This window comes from Planococcus citri, chromosome 1 (genome assembly GCF_950023065.1).
Source record: "Planococcus citri chromosome 1, ihPlaCitr1.1, whole genome shotgun sequence".
In the NCBI taxonomy this organism is placed as follows: Eukaryota; Metazoa; Arthropoda; class Insecta; order Hemiptera; family Pseudococcidae; genus Planococcus; species Planococcus citri.
This window is the reverse complement of record NC_088677.1, coordinates 38,123,197-38,140,883: the sequence shown is the minus strand read 5'-3', so window position 1 is coordinate 38,140,883 and position 17,687 is coordinate 38,123,197. Positions and strand designations below refer to the sequence as shown.

Below are 17,687 nucleotides of genomic sequence, written 5' to 3'. Positions count from 1 at the left end.
ACATGATTCGATAAAAGATTGTGTACCTGAAGATGCTTGAGCAATTCCCATCTGTAGACAAAGTGACTGTTTTGTTGTTTATTTAGGTCTGAATATGTCCTTCTGTTTGAGTTTATTGGGTACCTAACTGCCTATTGCCTACGACCTATATAGTTATATTTTTTGATAGACCACATGCCGACGTAAAGCGAAAAATTTAATTTCCCGGAGCAAAAATATGTATCATCAGGAAATATTAATACTTAGTCATTTTTTTTGTGTATGTTTAGATGTACCTATACTTTTATAAATTGAAAAAAGGCGAGTTTTGAAAAAATCGATTTTATACGCTTTTTGAAGGTACCTATACTCGAAAACTTGAACCGCATATAAAATACATTATAACCGAAATCCATAATATTTCTTTATTGGCGTTATTTTTACTGTGTACTGTTTTTTCCGCGGAGAAAAAATTCTTTTACGCGGTGAACTTTTTGTGAATTCGATAGAAGTTTGTCGAGCGTACAAAGTTTATGTAATTTTTATGTTAAAAAAATCACTCGTAGTTATTTATGTTTTAACACTTCTATTCTGAAAAAATCGTAAAAAAAAGTTGAAATTTTTCAGCAGATATTTGCCATTATCGAAAGATCTACCCTGCTGACTGCTGAAACACATCCTTGATGTATCTTTAACCAATTTGCCTTTCTTTTTTTTTATAAGCTGCAGTTCGAAGCACTTGCAAGATTTCGCGGCATATTTATCCGCAATAGAAATTCTATATTCCATATTCCTAAATGTTGGGAAATTTTTACTCTTTTACAAGATACGCTTCACGAACAGGTCATTAACCAAGTTAGTCGTTATTCAATAACATTATCAATTTCATATTTTGCCTTCGCAGTTTATTGGGTGTTTTAGTGTGCCAGTTTTTCGAAGAACCTATTTTCAAGTTAAATGAATTATGAAAGTAGCGAGAGGTACATTTTCCGGCCTTTTGTGTGACAAAAGCACACCTACCTTTTTTATACGAAAACGTCGGTGGCAAATCATTTTAGATTTTTTTTGTTTTATGAATTTTTTACTACGAACGTTGTGTTCCTTTTCTTTTATTTATTATTTTTTTTGTCCATGTGTGTGTGAGTGTATGTGTGTGATTGCGATTGTCCTTACTTTTTGTTCTTTATGGCAAATCGAGTCGGTTCATTTTGAGTAGGTGGATAGGTAATGTAGAGTTGAAAGATTCGCGAATTTGAATTTTTTTAAATGTTTTTCAAAGATGTTTTTTCATCGAAATGCACAGAAAGTGTAGTAAAACTTGAGTGGTAGAGTGAAAAACATTGATCAGTGAATTTTTTTAATAATGCATGTGCCGAGTACGTTTTGCATTTCAACGTGAGAAAATGTTCCATATCTTTGAAATTTTTCAAACTATTTCTTGGATTGGAAGTTGGAACACTATCTTCCGCAGGAAGATTACTGTTCAAACTAATAAGTAATTAATTCGAATTCTGCTGCAAATTATTTCTTTAAATTTTCATCGCATTTATGTATAAATTTTCATCTATGAATTCGCTGCATAAGTGAGTTGAAAATTTCAAAGGTTAAAGGGAAAAGGTATGAAATATTAACAAAGTTGACGTCTACCCGATCGGTATTTTCTATCTTGCGGTCATCTTTTGTAGAAAGTTGGTTTCACCTAGAGTGTGATCTGAAATGCACAAGTGTAAACTGTTTGTAATTCATACTGTAAATATTCGTAGTATTAGATATAGCACGACGCGACGTTATTTACACTTTAGCGTATCTTTAAGAAGACGTCAACAGATTATAAATATATTATTACACATTGAAATGTTTACCCTATTCGTAGAGAGATCATATCTTGCTAAGGGCATATGAGAAAAATGTCTACACGAAAACATGTTTATGTAAATTAAACAGGAAAAATTGTATTTTTCTTTTATTCTCCGGTGGGAGGAGATTGCTACGATGGCTCTTATGACCTAGCTGTGTAGCTTTTCTTCTGGATACACGTATCAATTCAAATATACTTATTGCGAAATACGTTTAGCCAAGTTTTGAATGCGCTAGCATGCCATACAGATACTTGCACACATATCTTTACGGCGGTGGTGATTTTATTTTGAAACTTTCCGATACCTATAAAAGAAAACGGTTTCATTTGAAAATTTCTTTTTCAACGTAAAGAATTTAACCGATGTTTCCTTTATCGCTGTTTCCTGGTTGTTACGCAAGATAAATTTTTAATAGTAAATAAATTATAAATACATAAACCGGCCACAATATATTTATCACGTTAAAGCGATAAAAACGTTATATTTGATATTTATTGGAGCATTTAGGGGGCTTAAAATAGCCCTAGGATAAAATGAAACTTAGAGGCTACTGGCACCTTCCTTAAACATTTTACACCGTAGATTTCCATTTTTCATATTTTTTTTTCCTCTGTGAACATAAAAGATGATACATGATAAACACATACTTCTCGTATATCATCTGGAAGAGCTTTAATTTCGTAGCGAAAAGCCAGCGATAGTTCGGATTAAAATTATACTCGAAGAATAAGCTTTTTGAAATTTTATTCGCGTAATTTTATGCCCGGTGATTTTTTACATAGCAGAAGCCATGACGATGTTGTCATGTTTGTATACTTACTCGACTATAAAAAAAAAACACAAATCCTTTTAAAACTCGGTTTCTCTCTGAATTAGTAACCATTTTTTTAAAAATTTCGATGCTCCAAATTAGAACCAAAAAGTATGATGGAGAGATGAAATCAAGCCTTTGTAAATTCAAGTTTGAGGTTTTCAAATCCATTGACAGGTAGGTACAATACCATACAAGGTATTTCTGGCTACGTTTACTGCTCCTTTACGACATTTTAGGTGTTGTGCTGGAAACAGAAGGATGCTGCAAATAAGGCAAAAAATCGTAATAGTACATTACATTATATTACGTAAAATACTTTAATTCATAGCTATTATTATAATTCCGCGAAACAAACAAGTAAATGCTTGAAAAAAAACACACGCATTTATGCTCCAGCAAACGTCGTTATTGAAATAAAACACGCGTGATGCAGGAAATGTACATACTAGATCCTGTTGTTGGGCTAGAAATGTCCACCAAAGTGTTTTAGGATCCGTTAATCCGAGTCTTATCTATCAGAAGATTTGAAAGGAACCCCTACGTGCGAAATATTATCAAACACTTTGCTTTTAAGAAAAGGGGGATATTCTGTTGCTCATACGTAGGGCCGTTTACAAAAATGCCAGTAACGTGTTATCAGGTGTATTGAGTTGTATTTTATAGCCAATTTTTAAACAGCTGTACCCAGCTAAAAAAAAAATGCATTTTATAATGCGAGTCTTTTTATTTGTTGTAAAATTTCAAAAACATTTCTGCGTATCAAAACATGCCAGCTTTTTTGAGGCAGCTTTGCAAGAGGAAAATGGGTATATGAAATCTAAAATCTTGAAGTTTTGAAGCGAAGAATTATTTATTAATGCATTCGATTATTTATCAATTTAAATATTTATGCTGAAGTTGTTTGTTAAAAAGTTTTTGGTTGACATTGAAGCCGTTTTCGTGTTCGAAATGTGTAATATCATAATTGAATGATGAAATTTCTTAGCTCGTCTTGAATGTTTTTTTCGTCTTTTCCTTGAATTATTTAAAGCTTTTATTTCGATGGGTGACAATTTTATAGCTTCATCTTGGTTTATACTTTATGGTAATGATTTGACAGGTATTTTAAGCAACCGGTTCGAGTGATTTTTATTAATTTCTCATTGCGAAGTTTTATTCGAGGTAATTTTACTAATGCGTTTCGAAAATGAGATAGGTATTGGTCTGAATGATGAGGTTAAGTTCAGCGTTGTAAACAAATATCCGTAGTAAAAGTTATTTGGTAAAACTTACGGCGAAATTCGGTTGTTTTATAAAACTTGGAATGAATAAATATATACGCGTATATCCATACGAATACCTGTCTAGACATGTACATATATTTTAAATGTACTTAGTTGGTGTACGGTTTAGCGTATACTTCCGTTCATAAAATATGAAATACTTCTTGACGAAAACTGATTTCAATTTTTGATATTGTATGTTATGCATTTTTCGATAACATCATAATGAGACTTGCTTTATCGCCAAAGTCTGCGCCATCGACAGTAAACGATATGAAATGTTTGCAAATGACTTTCTCAACTTAAATTCAATGTTTTTAGTTTTTCTACCTGAATTAAATTTGATTAGAATTTTGATTAATTGGTCAAATGAGCCTGCCGATAATAACTTCGACGGATGAGATAATTTTATACTTAGGTACTTACTCGTATAATCCGATGCGTAATTAGATGTGATTTTAATAAATTTAACATTTTAATATGTATTTTTTTGAATTTCTGCTGTTTGGTGACTTTCCTACACCTAAGTACGAGGTAGCTAGGTAGCTAGATACAGGGTGCCCAGAAATATCGAGTACCCCCAAGAAAGTTTTTCATTAATAATATAGGTTGGCAACGTGAAATAGATGCATATGATTGGTGGAATGTTATCTCTCCAGTCCAACAACCAATCATGTGCTATAATTATTATCATTCACTGTGACCAACCAAAGTATTTTAGTAAAAAACTTTTTTAGGGGTACTCGATGTTTCTGGGCACCCTGTACATAGGATCGATCAAAAATCGCTTGTTGACATTCTGATAAAAATTCATTGTTTTCTGACTTATGAAAACTTGAAAAAAAAACCTAGCTGACTTCCTGACTCACAGACCGTTGAAACTTTTTCAAATAATTTATATTAACTAAGCCTATGACTTTTAAGAACTTCGTCACGCTGATTTTTGAAAACTTGAAAAAAAATCAGTTGACTTTTTTACATCCTGTCAGGATTTTAAAACTTTGTAAGAAAGCCGACCGTTTTTTTTTAATTTATGGAAAAAATTTATTGATTTTCTGACATTATTTTAGATTTTTAAAAATTGGGAAATGGTGGAAGGGGTTCCTCTGAAATTCTCATGATTCTGATTCATGCAACCCTGATTTCAAAAAGATCTAAATCGAAGCCAAAACGTATCCATGATTGAAAACTTTCCTTGAAAAGGGGACTTTAAATCCAATTTTTTTTTTTTGAGTCTGCAGTAGGTAATCAAAAGGTGAAACTTCTTTAGAATCCCAATAAAATCAAGTGAAAAATGATTTTGTTTGAATGCCCGATTTTGAAAATTAACTTGAAATATCGTCGAGTTTTTTTTGATTGGTGTAACTTTGTAATCATACGAGTATGTAGATGTAAAAATGATATTGTGGATCATTTGATCGATTTCGATTATTATTGATCTTGAATGGTGATTTATGTACTCATGTGTGAATTTATTAATGGGTGTACCATGTACCTAGTACCTACTACACTTAAACACTTATCTACCTTTGAGCAAAATATTGCTTATTTTAAAAAATTGAAACGAAATACGACGAACAAAAGAGAACATGATTAATTAGTATTTTATCGAATTTACAGCGAATTTGACAATGTGAATGAAGCGGAAAATTTTACGCTCTCGTACAAAAAAGACGACAGCTTGAAGTTGATTTCTTTAACTAGTAAAAGTTGTTGTAATGACTTTAAAATGAAAACCCTGTTGAGGTTATAATCTGTTCAATCTAGCGAAGAAAAAAAGAAAATACCGTCGCGTTATAATCATATCATTTGTTTGAAATTTGCTTTTTAAAAACCCCCAGGAAAGGGGGAAAATAAGTATAAAAAGTCTTCGGATAAAAATATTCCAAACAATGGCAAAAATCTTCTTTCACTTTTTAACGCTTGAATAAACCGTTCGCGTCGTCTTATGCAGTAGATAGTTTTAGTTTTTGTATTTTCAAACATTTTAAACTCTGTTTTTACAGATTTTAAATACGGTTTTATGTTAATTGTGCGAGATGACTGGTAAGGTAGGTACTACGAAAGTATAAAGTTGCTCGTGGTACTTCTTTTGTATAAACAACGTCTTCGCGTCGAATTTAAGCAAAGAAAATTTTTTCGCTCGCGTTCAATGAAGATGAATTGATAAGAGAAGTTGACTATAGGATTGACAAGATTTACGGATGAAATGATTCCGCGGCAAGACTTTGCTTATGAGGCTGATAATTCGTGTGATCGATATAGAGTTTCCCTTCTTGTACTAGCAGTTGTAGCAATACGCAGCATACACTCGAATTTGTTGACACAGAAGACTGCGTGATCGAAGGAAACACACCATTTCCTTAGAATTAAACTGTTTCCGCGATCGACGATTTAAGGAAGTTCTTTGAAACGCGCAGATAACCTTGAATTACATAAATTTTGTTTTCTTCATGTCGGTTTACTGTACTCGTACATATATAGGTACTATACTATAGGGATACCCTGTAGAGGGAAACGGATGCACACGCATTATTGGTATTATAGTGTTTTGATTCGACCCGAGAGAAGGAAAAAAACATGATAAAAAAATAGGAATTAATTCTCGGAAACCGCGAACGGTATCAACTTGTTAGGGAAAAAAGGAGTTGGAAAAGAGCTTGTCTGATTTTAAGATTGATGAGATGATACATCAATATTAAATAAAACGTATCAGAGCGAAAGTGGTGGGTGGAAAGTTTCCTCGAATGTGGAGGTTTTTCTGTATTTTAAACACGCGTGTGTGTGATACGCTGCTATCGCGGATGAAAAGAACAGAGGTGATGAATTTTCAAGCTGTACGTTTACCACGATACGAAATTATATTTCTAAATACTAATCTTTCTTGTAGAGATAACTTACAATATACGAAAGAGTGAGTAGGAGTACGTTGTTACTTATGTGAGATCAGATCACAAATGGGTTTGAATTTCGTTTGGTAAAATATAAGGCACGAAACAGCAATACGAGTACAGAAAGCGGGTAATCCGAATTAAATCAATTTTAGTCAGTATAAAAAATGTCCAACTTGGGCACCATCACGTAGGGAAATAATTTAAATGCAATACGAGTTCGGGTTATCTCTGCGAAGTTAACAATGCTTGACTAGATCGCGCACAAATTTTTTCCAACCCTTCAAGCTAAACATTTCTTTTTTTACCATTTCCATTTATTTGCCTATAGCTTTCGTTCCTGATTAAATGATGCGAGAATATGTACCTATACCTATGCTAGTTGAAGCAATGTGGTGGCATTGATGAGAGTATAACGTAAAAGCATTTTATACGCCTATACTTACCCTAAAATGAGTATAGGTACCTAATTTGCTTTGAAATTTCGGCTACCTATAGTCCTATACCTACGGGTACGCAGTTGGATAATGTTATTAAACGGAAGATTGCTTTGTAGCCATTTAAAATCCAGTCAACTTATTTATTTTGTATCGAACGTTTTAAATGGTCGACATTTTCATTGCAATTATTTTAAAAGTATGCTCGTGGCTGAACTGTGACGCAGAAATGCTTACAAGTATCATAAAAATGATCAAATTAATGTACCTATTTCTATTTTATTTCGAATATACAGATGCGTGATTTTTGCTGCTTGCCGGATCAATTCGAGTGTTTAGTCGCTCCTCCTTTTAAAAAGCATAGGTACCTAATTGGCGAACTTCTAAAGCAGTGGCCGATTGAAAATTTTAGTGATTTTGGTCATAATTTTGGTTTGGGTCACTGATTCAGAGTTGATCATGTTCAGGTACCTACTTTGAAATCAGAGCTCAAAAAATAGCTTCACGTGTTAATTTAAAACTCAATTCAGCTTGAGAAAAAGAATTTAGGCTCTGTCTAAATACAAACAATTCAGAGAATCTTGTTAGTATACGAAATGCTTCAAAGTTGAAAATGACTCAACTTCGTTTTAATATTCGAGAAAAAACCATTAAATTTTTTCCTAAAACATTGTCGATCCAATTAGCAATCTATTCTCCGCCTCCAGTTAAATGAGTAAATATTGTTTGAAAATTTTGTAATCAATTTTTTTTATGATGCAAAATCTGTGCTATAATAAGTATGAATGAACTATTGCTATAGTTAGAATGTACCAAAATGAAAAATGTTTCTCAGTTTATTACAGAACGTTTATTACTAACTATAAATTGTTAATTACTTATTCAAAATTTTAAACAAAACAGGCATTTTCATTTCGCCAGCTTGGCAAAATAATTGAGTCATGTTTTAGAACAGTAATGAAATTCCTTTCGCTTACGGTTCTAATGCATAATTTGCGTTTCGGCTGAAAACTTGTATCTACCTCCTTACCTCGTGCTAGGCGAGAAAATTGTGCGAATTCGACCTTAGTTGTTGTGACAATTGATTGCTAGCAAAAAGTCTATTACGAGTGAAGATAAATGGAGGTCCTGATTTCCTCAATTATTTACGATATGCATACGAATGTTTTTGTTTGATGTTTTCTAGTCTGAGATTGGATACTTACCTACTTACAATCAATTCGAAGGGCCAAAGGAAACTTTCAAAGTAGATACAGGTTATTCGCAAAATTTATTGCAATATATACCAATACCTACATAGAACTAAATGGCCCAAATAAAGTCGAAATAATTTGGCGAATCGAAGAAAATCAAGAAATTACGAGATTTACTTTCTAAATTTGGAAAATTATCTTGGAAACCACGAATTTGGTTTATGAATTTAAATTCTGTTTCATCACCATTACCTATACCGGGTGTTCTGTGACAAATTCCGATTACTGCGCATTGTTATACTGCAATGTAAACTGCTGAAGTGTTGATTTGCTCGCAGACACTAGAAATTGAAGGGTCAGCGTTCAAAATTAAAGGAGCTTTCATTATTAAAATTTTCAAAGTACACGTATGCCTCAATTTTGAACGTCGGCAAGATGCGAACGTCAGTTTTTTTGTAAAGCATTTATTTCAAAGATTTTGCTCCTTTGGACACCACTTTCCTCTCACGTTCGTTCAAAATCATTTTTCTATATTTTCATGCCAAAACTTGAACAATTTAAAAGCGAAAGTTTCTTATTCAAACCCCTGTATCCTGTATGTTACAGCTGTTCTAATTTCCCTTTGATCGTGTTCAATATCTGGAGCAAAATTGAACCAAGGTCACAACATCAACATTTGTAGATCCTATTACGTACACTTTATATTACACATTCTATGAAGAAAGGAAAACCTCGAAAGTATATCATTACTTTATTCTTTAAACCACACACACACAAACACATTTTAAGTATCTCGTATCCTTAGAAAAGTTTTTTTTTTCACTTACGCATTAAGACATGAATGTAACGCTGCTAAATGACGTTGACTAATATAACATACGTTGAAAGAAGCTTAAAGCGTGTGTTATGCTCAGTTGTAGTTTGTTATACGTCATATATCAGCCTTGATTCGGTTTCTAAAGATAAATTTGCGATCACGAAACATTTCACCGGTACAGAAATTGACGTTTATGCAGAAGTTGCTCGAAGCTGAGCTACCAGAAGTTAACAAAGTTGATGCTGCTTTCCATAAACAAAACTCAACCTTATAAAATCACATGCCAAGCTTTCTAGAATAATTTTGCGCATCAATTAGTCGTGAATAAATTCGTGCAGATGTTGTACCTACCTTTTGAAAGGGAGCGAAAAAAAATCGACCATGAAGTGGGAATTTTTTAATAAGCGGGAATATATTGAGAAAAATTAATAATAAACATCCCTCGAATCGGCGAAAAAAAGAGGAAAAAAACACGTTAATTTTAACGGCTAACCAGTAATCCTTCCATCAGAAAGTGTTTTCGTAAAAAAAAAAATCGAACAGAAAGTTTTTTACAGCAGTCTACCTAATCCTTTAATGTTGCGTATACTGGAAAATGTAAACAGAAACAAACGAACGATTTTAAAAGGAAAAAATTTAAAATGCCATCTACAACATGACAACGGAAATTGTACCGAGTATATTTTTTTTACCAACTTTTAATGGATTTTTCATCTCGACTGATTTCTTAATGAAATAAAAATACCCCAAGTTCAATTGAAAATGAATAATATTGAAAAACGTACTGGGAACATCCTCCCACGTGGTGAAATTTTAGAATTTGAAAAGTATTTATTCTATACTGGAAATAGAAATATCTATGTATGTACATAATCAACAAAAAAACACATTATCGAAAAAAGGGTATAAAAACACAATTGCCGGATTTCCTTTTGAAATTTTTGTTAGATTAATTTAGTGAAATCGCTATAATGAACATGAAGATTATTTCCCTTTCCATTAATCAAACCTACGATCTTATATTTTGCGGAAGCTGTTATATTTATACGTTATTATAAGTGCCGTCGTGTAAAAATGTATACGTCCAAATCCTGAGGTTATTTTGGTAGTCGAAAATTCACATATTTTGCAAAATTTAAAGCCCCAATTTTTTTGGCTGAAAAGAAAATTTGTGTGTTCAATATGATCAATGTTCAAAAATTATTCAATTTTCAACTCATTTCTCTGTTCACAAAAATGTTTAAAATTAGTAGGTACCTAGACCTATGTACACCTAAACCTATGCGAAAAAAAGTAGGTACATAAATACCTAACAATGAGATGTTGAAAGATAACACGCATCACCTTTGTCTCTACCCCCTCCTGCCCTGCGTCGTCTTCACGTACGGAGCGAAGTACATAGTAAAACATGTCGAATAAGTTGCATAACTTGTTTGCCGTGAATACAGCTCCAATGGCAACGAAGGTGTCTTTGTTTTTTTTTTTATTATTTGTTCGTTTACCTACTGAACCGCTAACGTTGTGATTTACATACTTTTTCGATATTTCGGCGCGTTGCTGACGTGTTGGATTTTTCTGAAATGGTTTGATGGAGTTGAAAATTGAATTTTTTTGATTTGTAATTTCTTAAGAAGCTGCAGGTATCAGATTTAATTCGTATACTCGCCCCTTCAATTTTACATTTGGACAAATCAACTAAATCTATCAAAAGCATAGATGTTTAGTATTAGCGTAGGTTTCGAAGAATTTCGAATCGGGATTCTCGTGCCATTGTTCAGCTCGCTCGTACGGTTGCGCACGTATGCATTCGTAATTTCGGGTATCTAAATATTATCGCAGGTAACAAAATAGGAGATTTACTCTGGTACGAAAATACATAGGCTAGATTGGTAAGCCTTGTTTACGAAATGGCATTTATGATTTCGTTAAAAACGTGACGATCAAACTAAATTTATTGAATGGGAATTTATAGGAATAAGCTACGATGAAATGTCTAATATTGGAAATCTTTGAACGGTGTTCAAAATACGAGTAGCGTATTTTTAACTTGATTTTTCTATTTTCTTGGTTTGTCGTGTTATCGTTTCATTCGGAAGCGTTTTCCCTCCCTTTGAAAAGTGCTACACAATGACAGTAAAATATGGAAAAGTTGACAGGCGGAAAGCTCTGCGGAACCAGAAATCATTATCGCTGTACCAACTTAAGATAGTATCTGTTGACATGAGGTCGCGAGGATTTTTGGCGCTGGGAAAAATATTATAAGGAAATATTTGTCGCGCGGAAAGTACCCGGAGTGCTGAATACGATTTATTTCATTTATTCGTCGATGCATTTGTGTTTGCGCGTGTTTTTTTCTTCTTCTTCTTCTTCAATTATTCTCCTATACTAACCATCTGAGTGGCGTTAGCTGACACGGATGTTGCTTTTGTATGGCTAAATGTATAAGCAGCTAATTAGAAAAGTATGGTAACAAGAAGGAGGTAGTTCGCGGAATGAGAGATGGTGTGTGTAAACTGTAAAGTGTTGATAAACCGACGGAAGTTTGAATTATTTGGAACAATATGAAAAGCGTAGACCTCTAATGCTTTGTTTTCTTAATTGAAAACCACAGCTTAGGTATTCGCGAGCGTTGAAATGAAAATGCTATATAAACTGCGTTGTTAAAAAACTAAGTATATAGCGGCTCGCATCGAGTTAAAAGATTTTCGAAGGGTCTACTTTCCTTATGCATATTTTGCCTTGTATCACTTTCTAGCCACGCCTGTGTAATCTTCTCACTTCCACTATACTTATAATATCGTATGTTTGTCTGTTTACGTTCGTTGTCTTTATATGTCTACTGTACACGTTACGCGTATCCCAAGTTTAAAATTATGTCACGTACGTCGACGAAACTATTGTACATAATTTATAGCCTGGGTATTCCACTATCTTATTATTTGAAATTATCAAGGGATGTAAGTCTACGCTTACCATATCGCATACATTTGGCAAATTTCGTACATTCGTAGATTTCGCAAATTCTCTCGTTAATGAGACTTACTACCTGCTTCTTATATCTACATTTTCATGTGACACTAAACTAAACTCATATCGATCAACACTCTCAACAATATTGATGAAAACATTACCCTAAGCTATATTATCTCGACTATTTCGAGTAATTTATTTATTTTTCATTTCTTGCAGTCGTTTCTGTCAAACAACAAAGTTTTCGAGTAGAACCTCGGAATACTCGAGTTCAAGAAGGATCCGAAATCACACTGGAATGTGAAATCAACAATAGAGGCGGTGAAGTGCAGTGGACGAAAGATGGTTTCGGATTAGGTGAGTTCTGACTTGAATTATTACATTTTTCATAGGTATCTAATCATTTCTGAAGGGTTGCCAGAAAAAAATCAAATCTGCTGTTTCGGCACATTTGGTGTCGCAAAATGAATTTTGGAAAATTGGAACGTTTTGAATTTCAAAAAAAATAAAAAAATAAAAAGCTTTGAGCAGAAAAATTAAATCCTTTGTTTAGCGTTAAAAGAAATAATACCGCTTTCGAAAGTTGGGGTGTTTGCATTCCAAAAAAGAAGTGTGTAATTTGGGCATTTCAGGATTAGTGAGTTAAAATTAAGTATTCTCTTTTCCTAACAAGTTACGAGTATGTGCTCGTAAGCAGGAGAAATAATATTTTTGAGAAGTCAAATTTTTCATAATACTTTGTAAATACGGAATAAAATATATTTTTTACAACTTTTGCTAACAGTGGTCTTCATTGACACAGTGGTAGGCAGGTACGTAAGTAATGGAATACGATCAAGACTGCAGATTCCCTAAGAACATTTTTTTTGAGAAAAGGGTCAAACATTTTTCTCACACACATCGAAAGTGGCCTTAAAATGCGTTGGGTGTTGAAAAATGACCAAAAGAAAACGATTTCTAGAGTTGTAAGCTACCCAATCACACATTTCAGAATTTCGATTTTTTTTTTTTTTTTTGAAAAATTGGATTATTAAAACTATCATTATGCCCACGTATGCTGAAATTGGATCTCTAACAGTGATGGTAATTCAAGTGTGACCAGAAATATGGTTTTTTTTTGCAATAATCAACTAGTGGCAATTTGATTTGTCCCCTCAATTTGTATAACTTATTGGACTATTCTGAAAAATTTAAATCTCCATAACTTTCAATTTATCGTTTGACAGCTGACATTTTGTTTAGGATCTTATAGGATATGCTTTATTGAAATAAGGACTTACATTCTATGCTAAATAGGTACTTATTGTACGATAAAAAAAAAGGGAAAATTGAGTACTAGCTGAGTATAATATAGGTATGAACGTCTGTTGACAAAAAACTTCGTATCTCGATTTTCAGCGAAGAAATTCTAATCAAGTAACGTAATTCTATATAAAAAAAAAAACTGCTTGAACAATTTTTGAAATGATTTGAAGTTGCTAAAAATTGAATGAAATCGACATAATACTCTCCGTTGTTTTTCATCTATATTAAATGTTTTTTCGTCCTTTTTTACTCGTTTTCAACAAATAAATGCATAGTAGGTATAAGTAGATCTGCCAGATTGTTTTTTCCAGTAAAATACGGATACCTTTCTGCGATTGTTTTATATAAGGTAATTATAAAAAGGACGAGCATTCGCTGCAATCTAATTTATACTTACAATGATTGTAAAGTTGAAAAATAACTGGTGTTCTTTTGTGATGAAATCCTCCGGTGAATTTAGCGATACAGATCTTTTAAATGTTGCTGTATTGTTGAATTTTTAATGAATTAGAACTTAATTCATAGTTGCTTTTAAATCAAATGATTCATTCTTATTTCTGCTGTGTAGGTACCTACTACCTACCTACTAAGTAGTAACAGTGCAATAACTATATGCTGTACGCAGAATCCTCGGATTCATATTATATATGTATTTAAACGAAAGAAGAAAAAATTGAAGAAGAAAAAACTACCCTTAAAGTTGAAAAAACTTTGAAACTTTTTTGAGCTTAATAAGACAATTATTACGGGCAATATACTTTAATGAAATTGTATCCAATTTACGCCGTTTATACGGCGTAGAACGCTAAATAGAAGTTTTAAAAACGAATTTCTTTCTTTCTTTTTTTTTTTAGTTTTTTCTTCCTTCTTTATTCTTTACCCTCGCTCGTGCTTCTTATTCGGGTGTTAGGGAACGTAAAAAAAACTACCAAGGAGGAAATAAGTATGAAAAGAGAGGAAGTTTTTTGAAGTATAGACTAGACAATTTGTATTTTTTTTTTTTTTTGAATTTCCAACTTTCTACGATCGATAATGTGGTTAGTTGATGAGAAAGAATTTAAATTAAAATGTCGCTACCTGCGGTTGTTGACTAATTTTTCAAAACGCTAAATTTTTATTCATCTGAAATAAACTGTAATTCGTGGCAATGGAATTCGCCGTTTGTACTCTTAGACTTGAATAGAGGGTTAATTTTTGGGGTAAAAAGTTCACCTTATTATAGGGATATGAACTCTTACTGACGTAAGTGACGAATTTTTTCAAGGGGAACCCAGTACATAAGATGAAATGCGAATTATTCATTTGATGTAGACATCGGATGATTTGCTAATTTAGCGGTACCATACCTTCATGAGTATAGTATTCGTGAGGGGAGATTTTTTTCATCGGACTACCTTTTTTTGTGTTGGAAAAATTAAAGAAAGGTTATTTCGAATAAGGTCACCTTTTCTAAATTTGGAACACTTTTATCTCAAGTTTGAATTTTTTACTCGATGTGAAAACGTTTTGTGAATTTTTACATCAAGCAGACGTCTGCAAAACAATAGAAAAAATTTGTAATTTCATCATTTCGGTGATTATTCTAAGAGGTAGGTATTTAAACGAACTTAATTACTCCCTACTGTCGTTTTTTCAGACTAAATTTCAGTTAATGATTTTTCTAAAGTAATGGTGACAGTCCCGCGAGCTACTATTTTTTTTCTTTTTTCTTTTTTACTACGTCTGATAGATGGATGTTTAATTTTTGGCTGGATTTTGCCATCGTTAACGAATGAAACTTCGGGAAAATATGAGCCAACTTTTGGAATGAGAGGTGTGGATGTATTTTATTTATATTTTGGCACCTTTAAAGGAAGAATATAATATGTATAGGAAATTCAAAATAGAAACTTGCCCTCGGGATAATAAAAAATAAGGGTACCTATATTCGGAAAAGCTGGTGTAAGCTTACAGAATTATCGGCCTTCTTTATCACCGATAATTTATGGCCAAAGAACAGAAAACGTTGAACATATTTTTTTTCTGCTTTTTCGTCTTCTTCTTCAACCCAGCGGAGGGAATTTTTGGTTGGAAAATGAAAAAACAAAGATACGAAAATGGAATCCATATTTAACTGGAAAAAGCGATTCATCAGCGAGGTTTTTAAAAACTTTAACTGGCGGCGTTCTATCTGCAAAAGCCTATTTTTTCATTTTTAATTCGGCCCACAAGAAGAAACTCGTTTTCCGCTTAATCTAACTAAGAAAAACTGATAACCCTCTCTTTTTCAACGAAAAATAAAAAAGGAAACGCCGATTACTGCGTTTCCGAGGAGTTCTTCTGATTGTTTTACCGTTTCTTATGTAGAGCTGTATATTTCGGTAAATCTCTAGAGTATTCGCTTTTTGCGATTCTTCTCCATTTGGAAAGAGAGAAAAAAAAGAAAGTTTATTTCTTGGTTGGTTTAATAAAGCGATGCTGTTATTATATGACAAACAAATGTAAGCGGTTTGTTTGGCAAATATTTCAAAAATTTCCGCTATTTTAGACGTTTCAGAATTATCAGCCTTGATATTGTTTCGACGAATTAAATTAGGTATAAACGTTCCAATATTCTATCGGGTCAAGAAATAAACCAAGAAGTAATGTTCGTATTTGAGTTGGAAAATTTGAAAGGTTTGATTTATCGTAAACTTCGATGCGAGTTTTTTTGTTTTTTTTTCGTCGAAAAATTCGTATTTTCGATACACGAGTTACGGCTTTTCCTTCAGTTTTGGTCAAATTTGAAATTATGCGTACGATCCTTATTGAATTTGTGGCTATGGAACCAGACACACGTGGAATAACGAGACAGGCGCGAAACTTTGAAAGTTTGTCTTACTCGCGGCTTTGTGATAAATAAGCTAGGTAAAGTAGGTATGAAAATATTCTTCGGAAAAATTTGGAGAAATTATTATAAAGTCGGCGTTATTTAAGAAACAAGTTTACAATTGTCGGTTTTGAATTTTCACCAATAGGCTTACATGAAACTCCAAATAAGAAAATTTTATATCTTTGAAGAAGGTGTTTTTGGTTGGAATTTTAAATTTTTGGTAGGCTAGGTGCCTATTGTTCACCTACAATATTTTCATTTTCAGAGTTTTCCTATTTACAATTTTATGTTTTTTAAAAATTCCGAAAAATGTGGTTTTTGGGACATCTTCACCGATTGAATATGTTGACGCCGCCTTCTACTTTTGGGGCTCAAAACGTCTCATTTACATCAGTTGTTATTTCAAAAAAACGAGAAAAATAGCTAAAAACTTATTTCTCCAGTTTTAAGAGTAATATTATCTTTCAATATTTTGGTGTAATTTAATGCGAAATATTTGCGAAGAAAAAATTTTTTAAATGCGAATTCAACCGCTCATTAGAACCCTACAAGTGGTATTCGATTTTTGACGACAATAGCATAGATCGACGCTGAATCTCATCTACTTTCATTTGGAACTTGACCATTTTTTTGAAAACAGGATAGGTAGGGGCTTGAGCGAAAACCCACGATTTTTTCGAAAATATCCCCTCTTTGAGAACTCACATCTGCCCTCCAGGGGCACCTCGGCCTCGGGAGCCTAAATTTTTTTGAGTAACTTTTTTTTGGACGATCTATCGTACCCAGGTAATCCATGGGTAGGTATAAATAAGATTCATATTGCATGTACTATACTTTTCAACTGCACTGTAGCAAGTCTCAGGACTACATGTTGTGAAAATTTTCTATTAGGCAAATTAAATTATTATAGGTGCAAATACCAATTATAGGTGCAATTGTATTGTAATTTTACGAGATTACCTACTTCAAACATTTTCCATGAGATGGAATGTAGATTTAACGGGATGGTTTAAGTGTAAAATACTGCATATTGGAATTTTTTTTCTTCCATGTGTAGGTATTATGAACAACCTTGTGTAAGGAAAAAGTTTAACGTTATAATTTCATTAATGTTACGTTAACCTCCGAATTATTTTTCTTTGGTTATGAAAGAATATCCTGTAAATCGAGTTATAGTGTACCCTATACCTATAGTGTATACGGAAAAAAGCAAGCGATTTTTTCCCAAGAAAAATTTGATTTTTCTATTTCGGTCCTTTTTTTCAATTAACAAAATAGTCGAGTTATTCGTAACTTATTCGAATTTAAT

At 32.8% G+C, this 17,687-nt stretch overlaps 1 protein-coding gene across 2 annotated transcripts in view; it reads left to right on the top strand.

Annotated features, from left to right (window-relative positions):
- Window positions 1–17,687, top strand: part of LOC135831775 (nephrin-like) — a 195,717-nt gene that overhangs the window by 158,999 nt on the left and 19,031 nt on the right. For both annotated transcript variants that reach the window (XM_065344524.1, XM_065344522.1), the window contains exon 2: window positions 12,442–12,579. In XM_065344524.1, the coding sequence (XP_065200596.1) occupies window positions 12,442–12,579 (138 nt within the window). The remainder of the gene's footprint in view (window positions 1–12,441; window positions 12,580–17,687) is intronic.